Below are 26,566 nucleotides of genomic sequence, written 5' to 3' on the forward strand. Positions count from 1 at the left end.
TTCGCAATCACACTTTCCATTAAATCATAATTATGTGAATAAACACAAAGCAACTCACGCAATAAGTCATCAAAAACTCGGCGATAGAGGAGAACAAGTATTTTTTTTCAAATTTGATTAACTAAAAAGGTGCATTTGGGTTACCTCACAGCAGTGTTGCGTGCAGCTAGTCTATCGACAGTCCCAGATGGACGTTAAAAGCCTGTTTAAAAATATCTATCCAAACATGCAAGCAGCTGGACCCTTTTTTCTGTTTGAAAACACGACAAAATTCATTCACGTTTCTGTCACAACACTATAGCGCTCATCCTCATCTGTCAAAGGAGACGTCTGCGTCTTATTCAACCTGCAAAAGTGCGGCTACAGATAATGTGATGAGGAAATCTTGGTTGGTTATTTTACAGAGGAGCTGTATGATTCCCTATGATACGCAACATATGAGCTGTGACGCTGTGGGACCTCTCGTGGCGCCCGCTGTTCAGCGCTCAGAGCAGGCACTTCATACCCAGTACATTTAATTCAAAAAGTGTTTCTATTGCAGTTTTGTGAAAAAATTCCATTTTGATACACCACAAAAACCACCTCTTCTAAGCGCAAAAACTTTTTTCAATGAATTCAAGTTTTTTTTTTGTTTTTTTTAAATTCTGGTGCTTCCATTAAGAGAATTCATTATTGAAAATCCTGTTTGAGAAATTTCAGAGTTAATGTAAACACAGCCAATATTAGATCAATCCAGCCGCACAGTTCAGAGCCAGAATCATATTTCGTTACAGCACGAGTGTTGAGCGCTCATCATGTCTTGCACACCTAAGCATGAGGAAACCAGGGTGCGCCCAGGGGGAGAGAAGACTTTGGCCCCGCCCATTTCAACCACCACGTCAATAGTCTGAGCTTTTTCAAGAATCCGGTTTTCTGATCAAACAAAATATGAATTAAGAAATACTCTAAAAACGCAGTTTTAATCATAAATTATTTTATATAGGTCCTTTATTATGAGAAAAAGCTACAAGAAAATGTTAAAAAGATTATTTTCATTGGAGTGGGTCGTTAGAGTCCAGCACTAACAGTAATGTTTTCATACCAATTACTGTGAAAAAAATAGTCCAGATTTAAATTGTTTAAGAAAAAGTAAATAAATAAAGTCATATGTAACAGAATTTGAGTACTGTTTTTTTTTCATTTTTAATCTAATCAAATAAAAGAATGGTCTGTAAAACTACACTAAAGACTAACCTTTAGAAAAAGGGACTTAAGTGAATGTAACTCATTACTTTCCACTTCTGATAAGATTACAGTAAGTGGAAAAACAAAAGATTACAGCTTACATTCCACTGTGTTCCACCAGTCCATGAGATCCTCCACATCCTGAAAGAGACGAATGAATGAATAATTTATGCCAAATAAAAGTAAAGGGAGAAAAATTAAGTCTGCCAGACCGACCTCGCTGTTTTCAGGTGGTCTGGGGTCAACGCGGAAGTCTTCCAGTTGATCAAACAGAGACCTGTTGGCTCCTTCATTCTGTCAAAACACAAAGATTGGAAATGTTTTATTGAACTAAATTGTTCTATTTTTCTGTTTGGACAAAACTCTACACAAAAGTCCAGCCTTGAAGGAGGACCATGGAGCTACAGAACCTCAACTAGTAAAAACCTCTCCTTTCCCCAGTGGAACTTTCTCAATTTCAAAGCTGTTCTTCTAATATCTGTCGACTGGGAAGTGCAGGTAAGAGGAATCATGCTGGTGCTGTTTTTGCAGAAGTAAAAGGGGCCAAAACACTCTCAGTGAACAATGAAAAAGGAAGCGGAGAAACATGTTTGGGGACATAGTAGCCTAATCTCTTCTCATCTTTCATGGTAAAAACATGCACACCTGTGACGGAGTGGGGGAGGGCTCCATGTTAACAGTGGCACAGGAGGAGGAAAGAGTCTGCTGGGAGCCGAGCGGACGCTCTGGAGACAAACTGACTGGAAGGGGAGGTTGTTTTCAGGGTGGGGAAGTCAAACAGACCTTTTCAAACCCTTAATCACAGTTCGGAAGGTTTCAAAACGGGAGTCAGCGTATGAGGAAAAGAAAACATCAAGGAAGCAAAGCGCATAGACGCTGACCCACCTCTGCAGGGTTCTCTGCAGCTCTTTCTTCTGCATTCCTTTGTTTCACTTTAGCCTGAAAGCAGCAAACAAAGAGTCAAACGTTACACTGAAGCTGAAGAACTGTCCTCAGCGGCTGGACAAGTGGCTCCAAAAGCAGGAACATTACGGAATAAAACCTGATAATACCATGAAAACAATTTGAAAAGGTCAAATTTTTTCTACAACGAAGGCGACTGATGGGTTAAAAGTTAAAAAGCAGATTAAAGTCCCTCCCCAAATACATTTTCATCTATTGTAAAAATGTTCCCAGAGGTCTTTTTATCATGATTATGCCGTTATATATGTTCTGCAGTGCAGCAGGAGTTCATCAGAAATTCCCCTCTGGGTTGTGGGCGACTGTTGGCACAAAAGCAACCCTATAATTAACATCCGAACATTTCTGCTAGCTTACAGTCCCTCACAAATCCAAGCCAATATTGGCCTAGCAAAAAAAAAAAAAAAAAAGCGAGAAAAATTGGAGCTATCCACAGTTTTGAACAAGGCAGCAGCTCGGACGAGGAAAACAAAGACGTACATGGATCCATCTGTCTGCAAGTGGATGCATCAGAATTGGAGTGGAACAGGGAGCTTGACACCCGTCCATTGCATTTTCTGCATCACAAAGCTGAGCTTTCCCAAAATTTGATTCTGATCCATCACGATTTGAATAAACAATAATCAGCACGCCGTCTTGTGCGGTCCAGATACTTATAAATGTTGTCCATGTGGCTCAGCTCAAGAGTTCAGTTGTATTAAACATGTAGTTGCCAGTGAACCAACGATCCAGAATAATCTCATTCTGCTTTGCTACGTTCACACCAGCCTCTGCAACGTACAGGCAAAAAGTCTACGTAAACGCTCGTATGTACTTGTTTCAGGCTTCCACATTCAAAACCTTTGCATACATGCAGTTTCTACGACCATTTTCAAGCTCTACATACAAAATGTGCATCATTGAACATGCCTTTAAGATAAACCAGGTCAAACGTTGACCAATCAGGGACTCGTATGTGGTACCGACGTATGGATGGCATCCATTTTAATTCAACCAAGTACCAACCGCTTTTAAAATTGCTGGAATTATATGACACAAAGTCGTTAAAATATCAGAATAGAACTGTGAAATTTGCAAAACTTCAACTTTTCACACCAAACTTTTCCAACACAGGTTACATACAGGCACTAGTATAGAACTAGTATAGAACACACAAGTTCTTGTGCGCGCAACACATGTCTGGCGTGAACACATCACATTTATTATTCATTAAAATAAAATTCGTAAATATATTAAAACTGCACTTTTTTCATAAAAAGTTAATAGTTTTGCTGTTGTGCCCTGTTATGATGAGCTCTGTCCGCAAGAAGAGGAAGAGTGCACTTCCTGTCTCCAATACAAGGAAATTAAAATATTCTGTTTCATGCAGCTGTCATGTGAACTTCACAAAAGCCACAAACAACCATTTCATTGACTTTTGATCATTTCCTGATTCCTTAACTTCTCAGTTTATGATACCAAATGCCACAAATCAAAGAAGAAATGTTTTTTCATAAAAATAAACTTTTTCCATCTGATGGGAAAAATAAAACTCACATGATCCTGAAATCCAGCCCTGTAACCATATTCTGGTGATATGTGATGTGAGTCAAAATCTTTAAATTGTTTTTATCTACAGAGCTGAGGGACGTGTAGCTTTTGGCAACACTGACTTCAACAGAAAAGGTTCCAGTTAAGGATAAAAGAGCAAAAGTGAGAAACCAGAGAATAGCCAACAACAATTTTCCATTAATTTTTTTCTGAAAAGATTAAATAAAACATCAAAAAAATGTATAAAAAGATCTTTGGTCCTGAAACCTTTAGGAGTGGCCACTGACTGTACATGAGAACTGGACTGAGCGAGTGTGACATCATCCATAGAAAATGATTTACTTCTCGTTCCAATCAGATGAATTCAATTCAGTTGCTTTTTTTTGTGGTACGGACACTGCCATGTCACCCGGCGTTGTCAATAAGCAGTGATGGTCGGATTTGGTCTGAGTTAATGTCTCTATGGCAACCACACTCCCCTACCAAGAGGGAACTTGATGGAAGTCAACACCTCCACCACTTGAAAGGGGGATCAGAGAAATCTTTCAAAGGTTTTGACTCTTCAACATGGGAGACAGCAGGCTCCACCCACTTTTATTAAAGCATCTGATTGGTCAGTTTTGAACTTTTTCTGCATTACAGAAAAATATATAATGGAAAACCATATTATCAGTATTACCTGACTAATAGAATGGCAGAGTAATAGCTGTTTATTTTTTTGTAGAAGTCTATGGGATTTTGGCTTCCTGGAGCCAGCGGGTACTTCCTGTTTGGAACAGCAAGGGATCACACAGTCCAGTTCTCATATGCAGTCAATGTGCATGACTGCTCAAGAAAATTCCTCAATGGAGTTGCAGCTTTTGCTACTTTAGCATAGCTTAAATTAATTTACATTTTTGCAAAATCTTGGACGTTTCACCGCTAAATTTTTATCTACAGAGAAAAGGGCAAAAAACAAAATAGTGGCTTTGCTGGTTCAAAGTGTGGTTTCTCCAGTTTAACCCTTTTACACCTGACGTGTCATCAGTGATGCTAAAACACAACATCTTTAACATACTGTAACTTTTCAACCATTAACACAAGCCGCTTTTCTTCTTCAGAATCTATTGGAATTATTGTGTTTCTGGTTGAAAAGTTACAGTAAATCATAGAACATAAATCCTCCCTGAGTCTCCAAACTCGATTCACAATCTAAAAAAAATTATGAATTTAACCCTTCCGCTCACAAGACAGTGCGCTGAACTTTTTTTTTAATCATTGATTTTCTCGAATGTCCATGGCAGACATAAAATCCTGTCCACCTTTGTCCACATTTGTCATGGAAGGAATCACACATCGATATATGGTTGGAGTCATCTGGACCCCAAAGAGAGAGGAAGGGCTAGAGGAAACACACGGGTAGAAACAAGTTAGAACAAGTCTCACACGTTACCTTGACTCGAGGCATGAACGGGTTGTGCTTCTTGGGTTTCCTAACTTTGGCCTAAACACACAAAAAAAGAAGATTTTGGTGTTAGCATGAGCTTAGGAGGAACTCGGACACAAGAGGGTTCACTTTGCAGTTTTTAAAGTAAAAAAAAAAAAAAAAAAGACTGTTTTAAAACAAAACAGTGAAGAAAAATCAGATTGTATCCATCAAGAAGAAAACAGAACCTTTGCTTTTTCTTTTTCATCACCATCTTCTTCTCCTCTGTCCTCTTTTGATGAAGAGTCTTTATCTTCATCTTCAGTCTAACAAAAAAAGGCAAAGAAAGACCACAGATGGGTGCTGACATCTTTTTCTGATCGTTGATAAATTCACCACAAAACCATACAGAAATAGCAATAAATGAGATGGTCAGTTAAAAGGCACTAAAGCACGAGTCAGATTCAATGCAAGTCACCTGATACAAATGAGTTGGTAAGAGTAAATAAAAAAAGGTTATTTTAAAGATTCATTTTGACCATTTTATTTATCATTTCCTCCATTATCTTAATTTCTATTATATTAGTTTCTATAGAGCTGAAAATACTAGAGCAAAAAAAAAAATTAAAATCTCCTTTTAATTGTAGCCTGAAGGCATCACGTGCGTTTTGCACATCTTTGGCACAAAGTAAGGAAAGAGGAACTGAAAAAGAGTCGCATTCAACTAGAAGGGCTGCTAGAAACTCTGTCTGTCTTCACCTGAATAAAAAAAGTGGTTATTTAGACAAATTCAACCACATATTAAAAGTTTATTTTATTCATCATCGGTTCCAAAAAAAGACAGGAAAGGAGCCGTGAGAAGAATAAATCATTTCATTTCTGCCCCTATAATCACATCTAAGAAAGAAAAACAATCCTGAATGGCTGTCCTCACACACCAACTACACATTACATATTCCTAGAGTTTATTCCTTTATAAATCTGTTTTAAATAACATTTTATCAGTACAACTTTTATCCCACCAAAAGCCAAAAATGTTTGCTTTAAAGCAGTGCGAGCAGCTTGAAACTTAAAATCCTATTTCCTCCTGTGATTTTCATCTTCTGAGGTGAAAAATCATTTTTGCTGACTTTCTGGGATCTCAGTTTTTCACTTTAAATATCCCTAAGAATGTTTGCTGTTTTACTGACTACTAGGTTTAAAGCAAAGTCATTTTTTTAAACCAGTAACAGAGTCTGTGAAAACTGTTTATGAATACAGTATATTACATGCTTTTATTTTGGTATTTTAATAGCAGGTAGCGTCCAGTGTAGATCAAAAATCCACACCAACAATGCAGAGGACTGAGCAGGTTGGATCACACACTTCAATGATGATGGTGCGTCTACCAGTAAACTCAGGGTGGGGACTGATTAGTACATAGTTTAAAATCTTAAATTATGAGAAAAAGGTAAAAAAATTAATTATACAATTATGAAGGGGAAAAAAATCTATAATTTATGATAATGTAAGTTTATTTTTTAAAATATAGTAATTTCAATAGAAGAAAATGAATGTTTTTTAAAAACAAAGTGCTACATTTGACTTTTAAAATGAGTCACAGACCATCTGTTTAATTTATGTTGCAGACAGTTCAGATAAATCAGATGAATGTCATACTGCTTTACTTTTTTTTATAAATATAACCTTATTTTTTATGAAATTACCACTTTAATTCAGAAAAAGCATAGCTTTTTTTCTTGTAAAATTATGTTTTTTGAATGATAAATTTAGGACTATTCTCACAATTAAACCTTGTGTTTGTTTCTCAATTTTACATATTTTTTTCATAGTTTCATAATTTCTTCTATTAGTTATAATATACTCGGTCATAGCATTGCAATTTAATAAAGGGGGGGGGGGGGGTTGTTTTTCTTAACAACATGATAGGGTTTCTTCCACTTTAAAATAATAAGAACAAACCATTTATCAAACTGTACAAATAGACTACTCAATGCACTGCTTGTTCAATAAACATTAGATATCTGATGGATTTTCATTTATTTCTCTCATGTGCCCCCACGATCCACAATAAACAAAGAGTCTAACACTCTCAATAGAAGAAACAGAAACAATGTAACATGAGTGAAAAGGACCATGACAAAGACAAAGAACCTTAAACTCAACTCTACTCTACACACTACTAACTAATTCTAAATTATTCCCTGACCTGTAAACTGTCGTGTCATCAGCAAACAGAAAATTCAGCTTTTTTGAGATTTCATGAATGTCATTAATACATAATATGAAGAGTTTAGGCCCAATTGCAGAGCCTTGTGGAATTCCAGATGATGCTGTTATTTTTATATTTTGCTTTTGATTATTAATTTGAACATTTTGTTCACCAGTCAGCCCCACTAAAGTCCGGGTGTCTACATAATATTTTTTTGATGTTTGGTCATGAGTTCACTTACAGGTCAACATGCAAAAAAAATTTGATCGTCACAGAAGGTAATTTTTAGGAAGTTAACATTTGAAAATTTCAATATTTTTAAAAGTTAAACATGAATGCAGATCATTTGAGACACATTGTATTGATCCATTTAACTTGAGGCGTCGCCCGATGATGCTTAAACACAACATTTTTAACGTAACGCTTTTAGGAAAATGTAATACTCCTTTGCATCATTACTTTGCCATTTTTTAATAATAAATATGAAGTAAATTCATTTTTGGGTGTGAATAAATACATAAATATTAAGATAAACTGGAATTTTCTCAAAGTGTAGAGTCATTTTTTACTTTTTAACAGAAGCTCATTTGACTTTCTTTCAAAATAAAAGACTTCCTGTCCCAAACAGGAGCATTCAAGTGAAACAAATGTATTCCTAAACCAGGAGTCTTCCATCTTTGATACTTAAAGAGCCATTTGGGTTGATTTCTCACAGACAACAACCCAGTGGGAGACAAGGTCTCACTTCACCTTTTAAAAAAAAAGGACACTGATTTGTATTTATGTTATCGGTATAATGCTAAATGCAAATTAACTATTTTTTGCATAAATAAAAAATAAATAAAATAGTCTTTGGATAGAGGATCACAACTTTCTTTCAAAATAAAAGACACCTTATGTCACAAAGGATCAGCTCAATTCGACAAACATGAAAATAGAGTAATGTCAGCAGTGATTTAAAATAAACTATTTACTTTTTGTGGTGCATCTCAGTGAGAAATGTTTAAATCTAACTAGCCAATATCAAATCAGAGTCCCTTACTGTATTTCCAGAGCAAAGTTGCTCCTAAAATCTGGTCATTTGTTCAAAAGTTCTGGCTGTGCTTACAGCCCTCAAATTATTTTGTTTCTTTGTGGTAAACCTTGTTCAAAAATCTGTCAAAATGTTTTTGTTGAACTTGTGATTCACTTACTTTTGTAAATTATTTTTTTAATATTTAATCTTTTTATTTTTCTTTAACCACAGAGCCACAGAGGGGTAGAAGAGCCGCAGGTTTGCAGACCCCTGATCTTTGTGAATTCCATTTTACTAATATCATGCTGCACAATGGACTGAAGCTACTGTACACGTCTTTGATTAGCCATGTATTCACTTCAGAGTAGAAAAAAGCTGAAATTAAATGAAGTTAGCATCAAGCTAAACTCACCTTATTGCTCTCTGGGTCGTTCCTGTTACTTTCTCTCTGAACAGATTCCTCATCCTTGTTGACACCAGATTGACTCTGGAATTAATTGATTTAATTAGTTAATGAATTTCAGGTTTAACAACATTTTCAGAAGAGTGAAGCGGTCACTGGAAGACTTTCTCTGCTCAGACGGCTTACCTCCACAGAGGCTCCAACAGGATCTTCTTTCTTCTCTCTGGGATTGCTCTCCTTTTCACATTTAAAGTACCAAAACAATTCTCATTTGTTAAAACTATGAATTATTTTCAAAGGATTGGAATTTTTCAGGGCAAAAACATTACCTTGTCCTTGGTTTTCCTGGGTTTGTCCTCATTTGGAGACGCCCCTCTGATCTCCTGGAACACAACAACACACGAAGACATGAGGACAGTGAGGTCAGCAGAGCAGAGCGGCGAGTCGCTCGCTGCCTCCAAACCTCTTCAGTGGGTCTGGGTGGGACTGGTGGTGCCAGGTTCCTCATCCTCCTTTCCTGCTGGGTCGTATTACTCCTGACCTGCCGAGGACAGACCCACGCCAGAGGGTTTAACAGAAGAACATGAAAACATGGAGGAGGACAGTCAGAGACAGAGGGAGGGGTTTCAGACCAGCTCGGGCTTCTGCTCCAGCGGTTCTGCCGTCTCCTTGGGTGTTTCTGCGTTTTCATTGGTCTAAAAAAGAAAAAATATTGGATTTAAAAACTTTTAGATTAAAAAAACACAACTTTAAAGTCTCATAATGATATTTAAAAGAAAGATTTTTGAAGGAGTTTGATTGAGAAAACAGTTTGAATTTTCTCAGAATGAAGCTACCTGAAATATATTACACAGTTCTTTGTTTGTTACTCAATAAAATACTATTTTTTTGCCGGAATATAGAATACATATTTGTGAGTCAGCATCTATAGACAGAGGTTTCATGCTGACATTGAAATAAATGGAAACAAACTGCTGGTACGAACTATTACCACATAATTTAAACATCTGCTTTAACACAACAACATGTGTGACAGAAATACATCAGACAAGCCAAACAATTCATTTAAACTATGAGACAGAGCTGGAAGTGTTCAAACAGAACAGTAGATCGGTCCTTCTGAAACACAGGACCCCCACCACCACCCTCACCATCCCCTCCACCATGACCAGCCTCTATTCCAGTATAGTTACCCTGTTATTGGCAGAGCGGAACGGGTTCAGTTTGGACATCGCTTCAACCACAGAGTTCTGATTTAAAGCCACGGAGTCAAAAAAAAAATGATGGAATTAGTTTAAAAAAAAATAACTGCTGCTTTTAAAACACTAACAATACATACTTCCTAGATATAATGAGAATTATACATTTACATTTAGATTTCATGAGCAAACACCTAAAGAAAACTCTAGGAGTGTATTCAGACTGGAAAAATCCATTGGTCCAGACCGAGTCCTGAACCTTGAGTTTGGTCTTTATTCAGACTGACTTCTAACGCACATTTCTGCTTAAACTAAAGCTGTAAATAAAACCAAATGACTAAAGAATTCTTAAGTTACTGGTCAGGAATTACGAAGGCGGGGCAAAGCAACCAGAAAACGGAAGTCCTAAACTTTGTAATCCTTGTGGGGATAGTTCACACATTCAAACTTTACATTTCACTGACCAGTTTTGTCTGTATCAACGTCAGGTTCAACACTGTTTACTGCTGCTTTGGTACGGTGGAGGCACACTGCAAAACGGTTACCAAGGAGACTGCTAAGAAGGTACGCTGATAAATGTTTATGAAACAAAGATCCGCAGGAAAACGGTGCAAGAAGCAATGTGTATCACGTGAAAAGTTGTTTTAATCAGCCTGCATTCATCCAGCCAATTTCAGTGAGTTGCTGTCTCATTGTTGCTTCGTGTTAATCTGCAGCTCATGGTTGCCATCTTCCCACTCTGTTTACATACCATATACTGGGCGGAGCCTATTCACACTGAGGGAAAACTCGGAGCGAACCGGAGCTGAAGTCTGATTTCAAGACCACCTCGAAAGATGGGTCCAAGATCAGTTCCTGCTCCCGGACCAAGATTCCCTTTGGTGTATTCAGATTGAAAATTTGATCCAGTCTGAATACATCCTAAATTCCCACTACAAGAGTTTTGACCTATTTGGATAAATACACATTACTATTCTTAGGTTAACGTGTCAAAGTCAAGGCCCGGGGGCCGGATCCGGCCCTCAGGGTAATTATAACAGGGCCCCCTGATCATTTTATATTATTGTTATTAACGGCCCAATGTTATCTTGTAACATCCCAATTTGAACAGAATATATATTTATGGAGCGCAAAATATTGAAAGTAATCCAAGATTTAGGTTGATTTGTTCTGGAATAATATTCCTGTCTGTTTTCATGTTTATGTTAAAATGTTTCATATTTAAAGTTGACAATTTTGGTTTTTTTTATGTATTCAATAAATTGAATACATAATACTACTAATACATAATACTACTGTGTGTTTTGGCCCCTTGTGCGATTGATTTCAACACTCCTGCTCTATCTGAATGAGATACAAGCCTCGATTTATAAATGTCCTGAGGTAAAGCCATTTTCACAACATGTCTCCTCTGAAGCGGGGATCCCCAAACTTATTCTTGTGAGGCCCACATAACAGTTTTCTTCTCTGATGCAGGGCCGGGGTACGTTTTTAGGCTAACAAAAGAGGTGTAAAAATTGCAGGATGCGACTCAACTCAAACATTTAAAGTTTTCCAGAAAGCAGCACATAACCGGATAGGAGCACAGAGTAAAGAAGAGAGGAATAAAAAGTCACACTATCTCGATCACATGGCAAGAGTGAGAAATTCATAAAAAATCAAAAAAATCATGATAGTGTTCAGGGGGCCGGGCCAAATGTGGAGGAGGGCCGAATCCGGCCCGCGGGCCGTAGTTGGAGACCCCTGCTCTAAAGTAAACTTTTCTTTCCATCAGTGCAGCAAGTTTGTAGTTTTTATTCCAATACAGTCCAGCAATGATTAGTTTGTAGATCGAAATGGATTCAGTTTAGACACCGCTTACATTAATTTACACATGAACTCAAAAAAATAAAAAAACAGGAGTCAATTTAGAAACTACAGAGGAGGTTCAGTTTCTGGGTGTTGACAAACCTGTTTGTGGCTGGGAGGATTCTCTTCATTGTTGAATTTCTCGTCATCGTTGGTGTTGGAGCCCTTTTTCTGTAGTCATTTTACAGTATACATTAATAGTAGTAGCAATTATGTCGTTGAAACAAACGGTTTTCAGTGCATGATTTTTTTTAAAGATTTGATTTTTTTCTTTCATAAAGTCATCATAAAACTTTATGTGTTACATTTACCTGTCTTGTTTATTATTGCACAGTGGAGCAAGAAAAAAGGATTAGTCACGGTTTTTTACTTTAAAAGCAGAATTTAGCCTGTTTATCACATATACACAGAGTGTAAACAAAGTATTACAAAGTATTGAGTTGTAATTTTATTAGTGACTAAAGACTTGTTTTCTGCAGAAATATTAATATAAAATCTTTAAAAATTGTACAAAAAAAAAATTATTATTTTTTTAACAATGTCTCTCACAGTTAAAGTGGACCAATGATGAACAACTCACAAAATGTAGAAATCTACATTAAAGTTATTTTTCTTACATGGAACAAAGTGTCCAGAATTATTAATTATTTTAAAACACTAAAGACAAAAGTTTTCTTTGCTTTTTCTACTAAATACACTAAAATGTCATGTCAAAGATGAGAACTGTACCTTGTCTTCCGTTTTGCTCGGTTTCACTTTGTTGTGTGTGGAGGTTCTCTTCATCTCCTGCAGCAAAAACACACAAACTCCAAGTTTCTACGGTTTGTGGAAAATGAATTTTAGTAAGTGGGTGTGGTGTTTGCAAACCTCTTCAGTGGGTCTGGGTGGAACTGTGGGCGTTTCACTTTTTCCCCTCACGTCTGGATTACTTTTGACCTGCTGAGGACACAAAGACGGACAGACATGCAGTGAAGCTGAAGTGAAGTGAGTCAAGGAGGCTTAAGAGGAAGTGTTGCAGTTATGAAAGGGGAGGAGCTAAGAAGCCACCAAAAAATAGAGAACAAGTCGGTTCAAAAGGATTTTCCAGTTACTTTTACAAGTGAATTTGGTTTAACTCCAGAGCTACAGTGTTTGTGTTCTTTGATTTACAGTATTTTTTAATTGTTAACACGATAATTCCAGTAGATTTTGAAGGAGAAAAGCGGCACTCGCGCCGCTTTTCTCCTTCAAAATCTACTGGAATTATCGTGTTAGCAGTTGAAAAATTATGTTACATTAAAGATTTTGTGTTTAAGCGTCAACGATGGCGCCTCAGGTGTTAAAAGGTTAGAAAAAAAAAAAAGATGGAGGAAGAATTTGTGTGCAAACAAAACCCAAACTGAGGTGAGGATTTGGAAAATTCTGTAAATGATGACAAATATTTACGCTGCAGTGAAATAAATGAGTACCATGACACCTCAGAATCCCAGATTTAATGATTTTAGAGAATTTTCACACAAACGGGAGAACATTTGGAGACCTCCTCCTGCTGACTTAAGACATAAAACAAGTTATTTTTTCGACATCAGCAAGAATCGTGAAACCCAGTCACCATTAAAGTCCCCCCACTACTACTAATACTACTTCTTCTTCTGATTCTAGTTTCACCAGCACCAACACACATTCAAAGAATAATTACATTATTTGCAGAGCGGAACGGATTCAGCTTGGACGCCATTTCAGCCACGGCGCTCTGACAGGGAGGCGTGGAAAAAAGATCAAACATTTGCTGCTCTTTATAAACACAAACACTTTAATTCTAGGAAAAACAGAGGAATAACTGAAAAGAAAAGTTTAAAAAAGACACTTTTTTTAAGCAAACATGCTGACTTGGCATTTTTTATGTTATTATTTTTACAAACGTCACAAATCAGATTGCATCATTTATAAATATGACTAAATGAGGGTAAGACAGGATCAGGTGACTCTACCTGTTTGTCCCCAGAAACCTTCCTGCTGCTGGCGGGTGAATCCTCGTCTTCAGATCCAGTCAGTTTCTCCTGCTGCCCAGAGAAAGAAACTCTCGTTTCAAAACTGTAAAAATTAAGTAACTAAGTAGGGGTGGGGTTATACAAGTTCGCTTCTTCCCTCTCCTTTACAAGCAATCAAACTCTACTTGACTTTAGGTAATATTTACTATATTTAATAAAACAAATGTGACATAAGTGTTTTTGTTTTCCATTTCCTAATCAACGCATTTCCTAATTCCTCCAATGAATTTGAAAATATGTGTTTAGTCCTGGATTTTTCCTCAATCCAAGCTTGAAATAAACCAAATCTATTTCACAGTAAGTCACAGGGTTTTTCTCCAGAATCGCTTACTTTGTTTGCAGAGCGAAACGGATTCAGTTTGGACACCGCTCCAGCCAGTTTACTCTGAGAATAAAAAGCTAAAGTTCAGGGAAAAAAAACAACCAGCAGCAAACAAACAAACTGTTGATTAAATCCCAGAAAAGAAGATCTGAAAGATGAACGAACCTGTTTGTGACTCTGCTTGATTTCTCCATTATCTAATGGCTCATCATCATGATTGAAGATGTTTTCCTGTCGATTAGACAGTTTCTTAATTTTTGAAAATCCTTAACCAAAGCATGAGATTAATGGAATTAAATGATTTCGTTTTTCTTACATGTCTATAAACTAAGCCAGCAAGTCAAAAAAAAAAAAAAAAAAAACTTTTTTTTCCCTGTTATCTATCTATACATCACTCTATAACCCCCTTATATACTTGTGCTTTGGAGTATAGATTGCCTATTAGCGCCATACAGATAATTAATATCAGATTATGTTTTTATTTTCTGTCGTTTTGAGGCTTTAGATTCAGACATCATAACAGGTAACCTGGAGGAAGACTCACTGGAGTCTCAGTGTAAAACGTGCTCTTCGTCATTCCATCTGCCTGCAAAAACAAAAAAATTTACAATTCTTATTTAGCTTAAAACGCACTTGTAAAAAAAAAACAGTTTATCTGAAAAAAAACCCAAAACTTAATAAATGCTAAAAAACAAAAAAAACATACCTGTTTAGATTTAGGCTTTTGCACAGGAGAAATTTTCTCTTTTGAAAGTCCAGATTTTTCTTTATGTTCATGTTCATGTTCCTGTTAGAGAAAATTAAAAATAATCATTCTGAATAAACAAAAGTAGAGAATTTTAGGTTAAACAGGAATATGAAATATGAAAGAAAATCTAAAAGAAGTTTATTTTACTTTAAATTTTTTTCCAAATAGTTTCCTTGCAGTTTCAAATGAACTTTACAAAATAAAATTAAAAGTCAGCTTCCTTCCTTCCTTACTTCTGTCCTTACCTTCACAGACTGCTCTGTGGGAACAAGGCCATCGTCATCCACAGATAAATCCTCCTGAAGCAGAGAATCAGACCAGAACTGAAAACTTCTCATCATGTGGTCTGACAGGAATCACATGTTTGCATGAGTCAGCAGCTTTACAAAATAAAAGCATCTGTGAAAAGATGCGCCTGAAAATGACATAAGCACTTGAAACAGAAAGTGTTGAATCTTTATATTCTCTGGCTGACAAACGAAAAGCACTAAAAACAATAAATATATGATCAATATGTGAATCAATAACTTGGTTTCTGGCTCAACTTAAGTTGGACTTCTTTAAATGTTCTACCTGTGACTGAAATTTGGCACCTCTTTTCTTGAACATGCCACCGAAGAATGTTCCTTTTTCCTATTAACAATCAGAAGAAAACAGCAGCAGTTTATTAATTTAGAGGAGTGATTCAAGCGTTTGATAAAGTCGGACGTTGCCGAGTCACCTCACCTTGCTGGGGTTTTCAGACAGATCATCGGTGCTCCCCGACGGCTCACTGCCACCGGACAAATCCTCCTTCAGGAGCGGAAGAAAGAAAAGACAACAAACGATGCTTTATTTGGATAATAACCCATTTGTGAGAATATTCCAAAGAGCAGACCTGAGATCTAGCTTCAGAGGGCTTTGGGCTTTTCTTGAACATCCGTCCTAAAATACCACTCGACTCCTGGAAGACAAAAAGTCACAAAAAGTCTCAAACTTTCCACTAAGCTTTACAAATCATCCACATCACGGCTTACAATCATCATTTCTGTTCTTAGAGTTAGTCATATGAACTGCTTTATTATATATATTCTTGTATCAAACGGTTTATTGATTTGTAATTATCAAACCTCATTTTTAGAGCCTCACCTTCGACTTGGAGAGACTGTTTGTGCTTCCAGAGAGCTCACTCTGTGACGACAAATCCTCCTGAGGACGGAAAAACTCCCCATAAATTTCATATTAATCCATAAACATAAGTCATTTGATCAACAAGTACCTGGGATTTTTTGTCCACTCGATCCAGTTTGGGAGACTTTTTAAACATCCCGCTGAACGACTTTCCTGCCTCCTGTGAATGAAAGAATCAGAACAAACGGATCGACAGGTTCTGTTATGCTACGTGTCTGCAACAAACGGCTGATTGCAGCAGGTTTCTCCTCTCCCAAACACAAAAACCGTTCAGTCAAACAGAGCTGCTACTGTATCAGCTGTATGGAAAAGGAAAATCAGCACTCTCTACAAATCCTTAAATCTTTGAATTAACATTCTACGTAACATTTAGTGCTACAAATATATGTATTCAATCTTTTTTAATAAGCAGAAAGAGACATTTTTTGAAAGAAAAACCCACCTTTGATGACTTGTCCATCTGGTCGTCATCATTTGTAGGAATTTCAAGGTTTTGTGATGAAGTCTGTGTGGAAACAACAACACTCCTCATTAAAATATCTGTAGTAAAACCATTTTCTTGCAGGAAAAACAAACACTGTTTTAATTAGTTGCTGAATCCTCACCTGTGCTTTGGTTAATGCATCTGCAGGTTTTGAGTGAATCTTCAACTTCCCTCCAAACAGACTCGTTTTCTGATCAAAAACAAACAGATGAATTAATTCTTACATTTGATCCAAACTTCACAACTCTCAACAAACCAAAACAAAACAATGGTTTAGAAGTTACTCGGATGATCAGGTTCAATATGCAACAGTTAATATTGCAGATTTTGAATTCAAAAAGATTTTCTGTGGATTTCCATAAGGTTATTTTCAATATGCATAAATTATATTTTTTTATGTCAACAAAGTTGAGATTCATTTTGTTTGCTGATGATACCAATATGTTTTGTTCAGGAAAAATATTGATGAGTTGCTGAATGGTGTGAACAAGAATTTAATTTAATTAAATGGTTTTATCTCTAAATGAAATTAGGACTACATGTATGATTTGTTTCTGGTAATAGAAAGGGAAAATTATATGGATTATGTAAAGCACGAAGTTTCTAGATAAATTGCTATTCTGTTTAAAATCAGTGATGTATTACACAAATAGAGTTTGTTTATTAGTTGTTCCGTATCTTCACTGTGCAGAGATTTTAGGAAATGCAGGAAAAACTATCATTGAATCTTTGATTAAATTACAAGAAAAATGGATTTGAATTGTTAACAGAGCAGGATATGGTGAATCGACAAAATATTTTGTTAGACTAAACTTTTAAAATTAAAGGAAATTGTTTATGTTAACATATTAGAAATGATAGAGTAAAACATTAGTTAAAAAAAACTTTTTACTTTGAGGGTCAGTCAGTATTAATTTAAGATTTCTTTTTTTCTACTTCAAACAGGTTAAAGTTCAAACCAATATTAAGGAAAGATGTGTTTCTGTGCTCAGAGGGAAATTATGTAGTAAAATTAATAATTACCGGTAATTAAAATTAAGCTCTCTTTTTTTTTCTTTGTTTATGTTCTTTGATTTACTGTAATTTTTTAATTGTTAACCCAATAATTCCAGCAGATTCTGAGAGAGAAAAGTGGCTCGTCATTCAGAATCTGCTGGAATTATTGTGTTTATGTAAGAACATAAACACTGGAGCTTCGGTGTTAAAGGGTTAAAGAATCTCTGCAGGGCCGTGTTTGATTATGATTTATAGTCTCTATATGTTTAGAATTCATTTTAAAATTGCATTTAGTCATTTACTTTCATCCTATTTGCCTTTTAAAAACATATCTTTTATTAGACACCAGGATGTGTCTACATTGGTTGCAACGACAATCATAGAGCAAAATAAAAACAAAATAAAATTTAAGTGCAGTTGAAGAATAAAGCAATTTCACAAGAGAAAATAAACCTGATCTACTACTTCAGAGCTGGAGATAAAAAGCAACAGAAACTTTATTAAACATGTTCAGGGAGCAGAAGATGTGAAGTTTGGGTTTAACACAAGTTTCTTTTTTACAAGTATTTTGCAGACAGTTTTAATCATGAACACATTCACAGCCAGGAGCAGCATATGGTTTAGTGTCCACCCTGAGGACACAAGCAGGCGGAGTGAAAACTGAACCTGAATCAGGGGTCAACGACCTCTGACAGCCGCTCTGAACCATCACTGCAGTCTCCTTTCATTTCTGAGTGGTCTTTATCTTGTGAATTTGTCTTTTCAATTCTTGTGAATTTGTCTTTTCAATTCAACACTCGTGCATTTTGTGGTTTGGCATGGATGTATTTAGGATGCCCTCTTTCAAAGAAATTTCATAAGTTAATAAGCAAGATATCCAATATTTATATACATAATATAAATTAAGTATTCTGTATTCCCTCAAGTTTAAAGCCTGCATTTTGTGTATGAACTGCCCATATTGTTGGGGCAAATATTGAATATCTTTGTAAAAATGAAAAGAATGGCGGCCATCTTTTTAAACGGACAGCATTTTGATTTTTTCTTGTTTACATGATTTCTTCAATCATAATTACAGTCACAATTATAATTTCTAAAAACGATTTGATTCGATTTACAAGATTCTGAATCGATTTGATTGAGTTTTTTTTCCCGATTCTTCAATTTAATTTGAGTTTACACATTTAGATACATTTGTTTAGAAATACATTAATAATCTACTATATGATTTGAATATATTTTTATTAATCTGATCCAGTTCACATATTGTAAAATGTATTAATAAAATAGTGAGATTGTTAATATCATACAGTGATTCTCTAAAGTAGAAGTTCTAACTAAAATGTTCAGATCATTAACATTGTAAACATTGTTCTGCTTCTCCTGGAGGACGTTTCAGTTTGGCCACTAGGTGACGATCACGCTATAGCAGTAAACCTTAAACCAGAAGAAGAAGAAAGTATGAGGAAAAAAATGTTTTAGACCACAAATAGTTACTCTAAAAACATTTCCTTAAAAGAGTTTAGAAAATTCATACCTGTGAGTTTATAAAGATGTTCATTTAGTCAGCAATGAATGTTTAGGTCGACCAAGCGTTAGCATTAGCCGTTCTATGGGAAATTCTATTAAACGTTAGCATCAAGCTAGCAAACTTTAACTTTATGTGCTAAATTGATCTATATTTTTATGAAATCGATTGATTACGCTGAAATCAATTCAAATTGATACATTTGTTTTATTAACCCAGACCTAATAAAAATAACTATTCGTTTGGAAAGGGGGCCTTAGTCGAGTTTGTCCCCCTGAACCCTAAATGTAGAGCCGCCCCTGCTCCCAAACCGGATCTTTAAAAAAAGGGGGAAAGCAGCAGGGTTTAAGTCTCAGTAAATGTGATGAGTATAAACATGTCTTCTGATGATCCAACAGCTCCAGAGGTTCGTTTGGTGCGTAAAGCTCCTGAACTGCTGGCTTCACTGAAACCAGCGCTCGTCTCAGGAAGCGTGACAGACTGTTGTTCGTTTTGAAGGACAAACAAACAAACAAACACAAACTTACAGGAGCGCTTCCTTCGTCGTCACATTCCAGATCCAAGTCACCAAATCGATCCTGTACATAAAAAGTATATTTGTTCTCTCATAAAGTTACTTGACGATTTTAGCGCGTGGAGTTTCATAACAGTCCAGTTCTAACATACCATTCAGATGGATGGGCTGTCCTCCTTCACTGACGCGATGATCCACAACTAAAACTGGTATAAACGATCTTTGTCTGGAGCCTCTTGCCCGACAAGTTTTTTTTTTTTTTAACTCTTCAAAGAAAAAACCGGAGGAAGGAAACAGCTGAGAATCAACTTCCGACCAAACCGGGGTCCAAACCGAGCTCAACCTGCTCATGAAGCGGCACAATCCTCTGGGTTTGCCTCACCTGTGAGGGGGCGTGACTGTCTCACCTGTTAAAGGTAGAATCCACGTCCTTGCTGTGCTGCATTTAAATGCTGCTCGTAATTTTCCATTTCTTCCATGTTTGTCAGAACTTTTCAATGCAACAATCAAGAAACTGGATTTGTGCCAACAAAACACTGCACTGAAGATACAAACACAACCACTCTGTTTATAATTATTCTTAAAAATATGAATAAATAAAATTAGAAATATTTCTTTGTACTGCCGCAATTAATGTATCCCTTAGCAAAAAAGTACACTCCAGAGTTTATTTTATTAAGTATACTTGAGTATACTTCTGACTTCTTCAGACTAAATTGGAACCTTTCAGGTTTAGAATATATAAATACTATACAAAAAATGTACTACCTCACTATTAGTACTTGCAATACACTTAAGTAGAACATTTTGTTCTTGGTTATTCCTGGATGAGCTTCTCTGCAACATTTCCTACTTAATATGTTAGGAAACTCTAGTTCTACAAAACATGTTTTGAAAGTTAACAATAGAAAAAATGGCTACTATAAAAATTCCTCTATGGAAATGTATCTCAAATATTCTGTGTTCAAACCAAACAAAATTATTCTGGTTTTAGAAGTTTTAAAAAAAGAATAAAAAGAACAGAATTAAAGCATGGAGAGCGGCGTCATGATTTCAGTTATTTTTATTGCACTTTAATGTGAAACAGTTCTTAGCAGAAATCATGTTGGTAGCGTTTAGTAGAGGTTTTTCTTTACTGAAAAAAAAAAATGTTGTCCACGCCCACTTTAGTGTTTCTAAGTAAACTACAACATTCTGATAAACACCTGAAAAATGGGCAGAAAATTAAAAAAACTAAAACCTTTTTTAATGAACACCAAAACTTTAAACAGCATTAGCTTTAATTTAAAAAAATATCCAATCTTATCTTCAGTCGGGTCTAATTTTCTAAATAACTAAATCAGATCCTCACAATTCATTCAGCTTTAATTTAAACCCCACAGAAAACAAACCAGCCATTTTAGACAATATTTGGTGGAAGCACAGATCGTGTAAAGTAATCTCAGGCTATGAAAGCACTCCGATTACATTCAGCCACAGAGAATCTCTTCATTCTTTCCAGGAGAGCAGGAACAGCTTTCCCTGTCCGTCTGCACAGGCCAGCTCGCCGGGGTTTCTGGGATTCACCTGCAAAAGCAGGACAGGACCTCCACACACAAACATCCCCAGCTACGAGGACAGAGAGAGAGGAGGCAGAGGGGATTTTCATTTTAGATCAACTTTCCATTTAGAAAAATGAACAAATAAAACAAGGACTTTTTGCATGTAAATGTATTTGCTCTCCCTCTAAAACTTGTAATACATTATTATTATTATCTTTGTTTTGGATTTTAAATGAAAAAAACACACAAAAAAACCCAATAAACGGTGCCGTACCTGTTTCTTGGTGTTTCTGTCCCACACCTTGACTGTGTGGTCATAGGAGGCGGAGATGATGGTGCTGGGGGTGATTTTAAGCCTGCTGATCCCGTCAGTGTGAGCCTGATCACAAAACATCAGCGCTGTTATCACCACCGACAGTGCTGCTTCATTTACATGTTTGTGACCTTACATTTAAGATTTTCGAAGTTATGCATTTAATAAGTAAAAATGTGTTAAAACTACAGCAATAAAATGCTGCAAAATAGTTTTGTTTGTTCCCTTTAATTAGATGAATTTTCTATCGTTCCTCTGCTGTGTTTTGACTAACTGTAATTTTAATAGAATCAATGCAAAATAATAAGAAAACAGCAACAAAAAAGAAGCATGTAGTACAAATATACAAAAAATGGAATGTAAAACCAAGTTTTCTTCACATTTTTGATTCTTACAGGTTTTCTTTTGCTCCATGAGGAAATGTTTGGCTGCTGGTTGAACCACATGTTGCCGTCCATGTCGCCACACACCACAAAATCTACACAACACAAAACAGCTGCAGTAAAAATCAAACCCTAAAGCTACCGCCTCAAGGCTTAGAAACACTATTAATGTAAAATCATGAAGAAATTCTAAATGCTCCTATCTTTTTTTGCACATATTTCCTACCTTTGTCCATTGAAACTGCAGTTATGGGGCTGCCTGGCTTCTCGTCCTCCTCAAAAGTGATGGTCAGAGCGCTGAAGGAGGAGTGCAGGTCAGTCTTTAGCCCCATGTCGAACTGAAAACAGAGATGTTGGATGGAATTCAGTTTCACTAAGAACAAATGGTTACTTTAGAAATCTTTTTATCAATTTGTTTCATTTTAAATCCTAAACACAATCCTTTAGAACTCAATCACACAGGGAGCCAAAATCCAAAACACACCTCAGGTCGCAGGCCGAACAGGATAAACATTCATTGAACCCTCTAAAACTACATTTTTAAAACTTTAAAAACTTACATTTTTAACATTACTAAGAATAAAAACATGCAGGAATATTATTCCAGAATAAATCAACTTAAACCTTAAATAACTTTCAATATTTTAATCTCCGTAATAATATATTTTGTCAAAAATATACAAGTTAGAAATGAGCACAAGATAACATCGGGCCGTTGAGAACAATAGAATAAGATGATCTGGAGGGCCAGATATAAGTACCACGAGGGCCAGATCCGGCCCCCGGGCCTTGACTTCGACACATGTTATGGAACAAGAATTAAAATATAAAGATGTTTACTTTGATGGTTGAGGTTCACAGGAGATTTTTTGAGAGAATGTCAAAGGTGCTTCAAGGATTTTGGTTTTTTGGTAGAAAACCTTTTTTAAACCAATTTGAGTTTTTAATTTTCAAATTTTAAGAACACAACATTAAAAGTACAAACAGTAAAAAAAAAAAAAAAAAACTTATGATGAAGCTCAGGAAATAATTTTTGATTAAAAAAAAAAAACTCACAAGGAATCCGACGTGAACCTTATCGTCCGACTCTCCGATCAACCACAGGCTTTTCGGATCATTATGAACACAATCCCGGACACGAACCTTTTGGTTCCAACTGAAGAGGAGAAGTTTCTGTTCAGAATTTACCCTCACTGAATGTGAGAACAACATGGTTAAAGCTCCATGAAACAGCAGGATAATGTTAGACGGGGACAAGAAAACTTTAGAAAATGAAAAATGAGTGTACAGATAGTTCCAGGTGCTCCAATCGTCCTCCTCATCCTCAGCTACTAAGTAATGAAGGTTTCCTGGAGTGGTCACACAGACCAGCTGAGTGGTGTAGAGGAGGTGCAACACTGGCTCCTTCACTTTGTAAGAAGTTGTTTTGATCAGACTGTAAGAAACAGAGACAAAGACACTGTTATTATTACAGAAACTGACTAAAGCTGATGGTACCTCTCATTTTATGAGAAAAAAAGACATGGGAAAGCCTGAAGGAATGCACAAACCCTTTAAAAAAGTCACTATATCATGGAAAAGTGCATTCATTTCCATTATCCATTTGAAAAAAATAAACTTTTGTAGATTAGACTCAGGCTCCACGTCTTCATTGATTTCAAGTATTTGTTTATTTTTACATAAATTGAGTTTCAACCCCTAAAATTCACAAAACCGAATTTAAGAAAACTGAGGAGAAATCTGCCCAAAGTTTGAAGGGCATGTAAGAGATAACGCGCTTTGAGGTGTGCATTATCAGAAGTTAAGGGACGACGCAGAAGCCTTAACCGTCTAAATAACAGTTGAAATAAATGTTTAATCAATTAGAAGTTTAATCCTTTTTTTTATGTTTTTTTCTAAAAAAAATGACTATTTGATATGCAGTTTGTGGAGTTGTCATGGTAACGGCCACAGAGCCTGTACCAACCTCAACTGCGGCAGCAAATGAAACCGATATAAATGCTGATCATCATGATAGATTAAATAAAGCATCAATTCAGAGAGAAAGTTCACGTCTTACAGCTTGTTTTTGTCCAGATGATGAATCTTAAGTTTTTTCAGGTCTCATTTCCTCTTTAGATTCTTTTCTACATTTCTCTTCTGCTTCATCTTAGTCTTCAAAGTCATCAAAATAACCAAACGGGTTAAAAGAAACTATAAAATCACTCGGATTTTCCACTGTCTAGTTGTTTTAATAAACTATTGAATAAGTTATAAAATTGTTTTAACATGTTAATAATATGGATACCATCTATATTATACAAATCTATAGATACTAAAACAGTAATATTAAGTGGATGCATCAGAATGGAGTGCAGTAGGGAGCTTGTGGCCCACCGATTGTAGTTTCTTGTAACAACTACAAGCTTTTCTAACAACAATTTAGTGTCTACTCCTGATTCCCAATTCGAATAAAGAAATACTCAGAAAGAGCATTTTAACCTTAAATTTCTTTATGAGAAAAATGCCACGAGAAGATATTATTAGGACGGTAACAGTGCTGCTGCTGACTCTGCTGCGACATACCTCATTTTGGACTGTTGGTTTGAAACCAGTTTCCAAACATCCACACCTAAATCTTTCAGGCAGCTGACGGCAAACAGGTTGTTGGGCATGGAGCAGGCTGCAGTGATGGGGCTGTTTGATACCTGACACACAAACATGCGGTTACAACCTTTGATTAATACGATGAACACAAGTCCAGATTAGAGATGTAACAATTCAGTCAGAAACAATTCGATCCCCCCCCCCCTCAGCCACGGCACACGCACTCGCCCGCGCTCTCAATTAGCACAATTACTGTTCAAGCAGATCTTACTGAGACAATAGACAGAGAGCTAAAGAGTTAATTAAAAGAGTAGGACTCCCTGTAAGAAGTCAGAGGGGAAACAGTCGTGAAGCTCCGTCGTCAACCATGACTGTTGTCACAGTAGATTGCTCAAAGTTGCGATTAAAATGTAACGTCGTGGGGTGAGGAACAGGTCTCGGCTTTGCTTTTATTTGCATTAATAGTTGCGATCGCAACATCATGAAATCCTGGAGGGACTGACTTATGCGAAAATTTAAAATCTAAAGGAATTAGGTGGAGGAAAGCGCAGATAAAGAACATGCAACCAGTCCACGACGCACACACTCAGAGCGAGCCTGTATGGAGAAATGTCATCTGCTCTGCATTTTTCCAAATGTAGGCACAGGCTGAGACAAACCGATTATTTAAAAGTGCGATTAATCAGGTTTTTTGTAACTGATTAGCAGCAGTAATTAAAAATAAATGTTTAAAATGTAGAGTTTCGTGTGTGATTTCAGATTAGGATTATTGGCAGATAATATGTGGTCGGCAAATACTGAGACTAAAAGAAAAATTATTGCGATTAATCCCGATTAATTTTTCCAGGTTTGTGATTAATTAGTAAATTTTTTTAATCAATTCCCGGTCCTAATTTTTTCTTATTAAAGGAACTTCTTCATGCTTTTGCTTCACCTGCTTGCGGACAATCGTCGTGTTGTTCTGCCACAGCTCCAGAAAACCCGATTCATAACCAGCGAGCAGCAAATCCTCCGTTTCAGAGAAGCACAACGTTGAGATTCTGTCGTTCAGCGTTGACGTTCTCTCTGTGAGCAAACACACATCAGTCAGTCCTAACGAAGGACTGCCAGCTCAGCTTCACCTGAACGTCTGAGAGGCAAACCTGCAGTCCAGGTCCAGCGCCGGAGGGAGCAGTCCTCAGATACTGTGAGGAATTCTGGGAGTCCTTCCTTATGGACCACTCCACAAACTGCCCCGCTGTGACCGCTGAAGGTGCAGAAATGATCCATCTGGAAGAAACATGGAAAACTGAAGTAAGAAAACAGCATGAACTCCTGCTGTGAGCGGGACTTCCTCTGCTCAGACCTGCAAAGGCTTCCAGATCCTCACGCTGCCGTCATCAGACGCTGTGACAACTGTCAGCTCCTCCGTGTCCTCTTCTTTCTTACCTTAAAAAATGAACCCAGAAATCGAAGTGAGACGCATGTGGGACTACATGTGGAGTTACAAATGGAAGAGGCTGTTCTACCAGAGCTTGTGATCAGAGTGCAGTGGTGAATGCGCTGCTTGTGAGCAGACATGTGGCAGACTTCTGTGCTCGTCTCCCAGTTCCACACATGGAGTTCTCCCTCTGAGCAGCTGGCGATCACTTTCCCCCCCTAAACACATGGACAACGTCAAAAAACTGTGACCGTCGACATCTCTCTGAAGGACAGGCTGATCGCCGCTCACCTGAGAGCAGATGGAGGTGAGCGGATTCCTCCAGGAGATTTCTCTGATACAGTGACCTGCTTCTGCATCCCATATACACACTCTACCATCGTTGGAAGAGCTCATCTTAAAAACAGAAAAGTTACATTGAGACATAACAGCAAAAGTTGCATTTGGTCAGAGGACAAACGTCAGGTTCTCACCATGCAGTCTGAGGTCCAAACACAGCCTGTGATCCAGTCTCTGTGGGAACGAAGGAGCGACTTGGAGACGACCGGAGACGAGTTCACCTGCCAAACTATAAGAGACTGAAACAAAAACACAATAAGAGATCAGCTGTGAACTGAAAAACATGCACTGAAGCGCCAATGAAATGAAGAAAAGAAAATAAACTGATTTAGACAAAAGTTTTTTGAAACATTAACAATTCTGAAAGAGGGATTGTCATTTGACAGTGGAGGCCTC

General features: G+C 36.8%; 2 protein-coding genes across 13 annotated transcripts in view; both read right to left on the reverse strand.

Annotated features, from left to right (window-relative positions):
* Positions 1-20,159, reverse strand: part of apol1 (apolipoprotein L, 1) — a 23,220-nt gene extending 3,061 nt beyond the window's left edge. The window contains exons 1-30 of one of the 8 annotated variants that reach the window (XM_036216460.1): positions 19,741-20,158; positions 19,602-19,652; positions 16,672-16,740; positions 16,509-16,571; positions 16,155-16,226; positions 16,025-16,084; positions 15,774-15,839; positions 15,623-15,688; positions 15,470-15,529; positions 15,142-15,195; positions 14,855-14,935; positions 14,693-14,734; positions 14,314-14,379; positions 14,158-14,211; positions 13,767-13,835; positions 13,475-13,528; positions 12,664-12,735; positions 12,526-12,582; positions 11,899-11,967; positions 9,943-9,999; positions 9,382-9,444; positions 9,213-9,290; positions 9,079-9,132; positions 8,936-8,986; positions 8,759-8,833; positions 5,368-5,445; positions 5,147-5,197; positions 2,110-2,163; positions 1,441-1,518; positions 1,326-1,365 (exon numbers count right to left, since the gene is read on the reverse strand). In XM_036216460.1, coding sequence (XP_036072353.1) covers positions 1,326-1,365; positions 1,441-1,518; positions 2,110-2,163; positions 5,147-5,197; positions 5,368-5,445; positions 8,759-8,833; positions 8,936-8,986; positions 9,079-9,132; positions 9,213-9,290; positions 9,382-9,444; positions 9,943-9,999; positions 11,899-11,967; positions 12,526-12,582; positions 12,664-12,735; positions 13,475-13,528; positions 13,767-13,835; positions 14,158-14,211; positions 14,314-14,379; positions 14,693-14,734; positions 14,855-14,935; positions 15,142-15,195; positions 15,470-15,529; positions 15,623-15,688; positions 15,774-15,839; positions 16,025-16,084; positions 16,155-16,226; positions 16,509-16,571; positions 16,672-16,740; positions 19,602-19,652; positions 19,741-19,743 — 1,807 coding nt within the window. In that variant the 5' untranslated portion in view covers positions 19,744-20,158. Of the gene's footprint in view, positions 1-1,325; positions 1,366-1,440; positions 1,519-2,109; positions 2,164-5,146; positions 5,198-5,367; positions 5,446-8,758; positions 8,834-8,935; positions 8,987-9,078; positions 9,133-9,212; positions 9,291-9,381; positions 9,445-9,942; positions 10,000-11,898; positions 11,968-12,525; positions 12,583-12,663; positions 12,736-13,474; positions 13,529-13,766; positions 13,839-14,157; positions 14,212-14,313; positions 14,380-14,692; positions 14,735-14,854; positions 14,936-15,141; positions 15,196-15,469; positions 15,530-15,622; positions 15,689-15,773; positions 15,840-16,024; positions 16,085-16,154; positions 16,227-16,508; positions 16,572-16,671; positions 16,741-19,601; positions 19,653-19,740 lie in introns of all 8 variants that reach the window. The other 7 variants (XM_036216459.1, XM_024281312.2, XM_036216463.1 and 4 more) reach the window with 7 other exon arrangements.
* Positions 20,160-20,633: 474 nt separating this feature from the next.
* Positions 20,634-26,566, reverse strand: part of tep1 (telomerase-associated protein 1) — a 31,600-nt gene continuing 25,667 nt past the window's right edge. For all 5 annotated transcript variants that reach the window (XM_024281140.2, XM_024281130.2, XM_024281121.2 and 2 more), the window contains 13 exons: positions 26,305-26,409; positions 26,123-26,227; positions 25,920-26,049; positions 25,757-25,839; positions 25,554-25,680; positions 25,346-25,476; positions 24,391-24,512; positions 23,114-23,260; positions 22,882-22,981; positions 22,052-22,163; positions 21,838-21,920; positions 21,404-21,508; positions 20,634-21,196 (listed from right to left, as the gene is read on the reverse strand). In XM_024281140.2, coding sequence (XP_024136908.1) covers positions 21,077-21,196; positions 21,404-21,508; positions 21,838-21,920; positions 22,052-22,163; positions 22,882-22,981; positions 23,114-23,260; positions 24,391-24,512; positions 25,346-25,476; positions 25,554-25,680; positions 25,757-25,839; positions 25,920-26,049; positions 26,123-26,227; positions 26,305-26,409 — 1,470 coding nt within the window. In that variant the 3' untranslated portion in view covers positions 20,634-21,076. The remainder of the gene's footprint in view (positions 21,197-21,403; positions 21,509-21,837; positions 21,921-22,051; positions 22,164-22,881; positions 22,982-23,113; positions 23,261-24,390; positions 24,513-25,345; positions 25,477-25,553; positions 25,681-25,756; positions 25,840-25,919; positions 26,050-26,122; positions 26,228-26,304; positions 26,410-26,566) is intronic.

The sequence above is a fragment of the Oryzias melastigma genome, linkage group LG17, assembly GCF_002922805.2.
Source record: "Oryzias melastigma strain HK-1 linkage group LG17, ASM292280v2, whole genome shotgun sequence".
In the NCBI taxonomy this organism is placed as follows: Eukaryota; Metazoa; Chordata; class Actinopteri; order Beloniformes; family Adrianichthyidae; genus Oryzias; species Oryzias melastigma.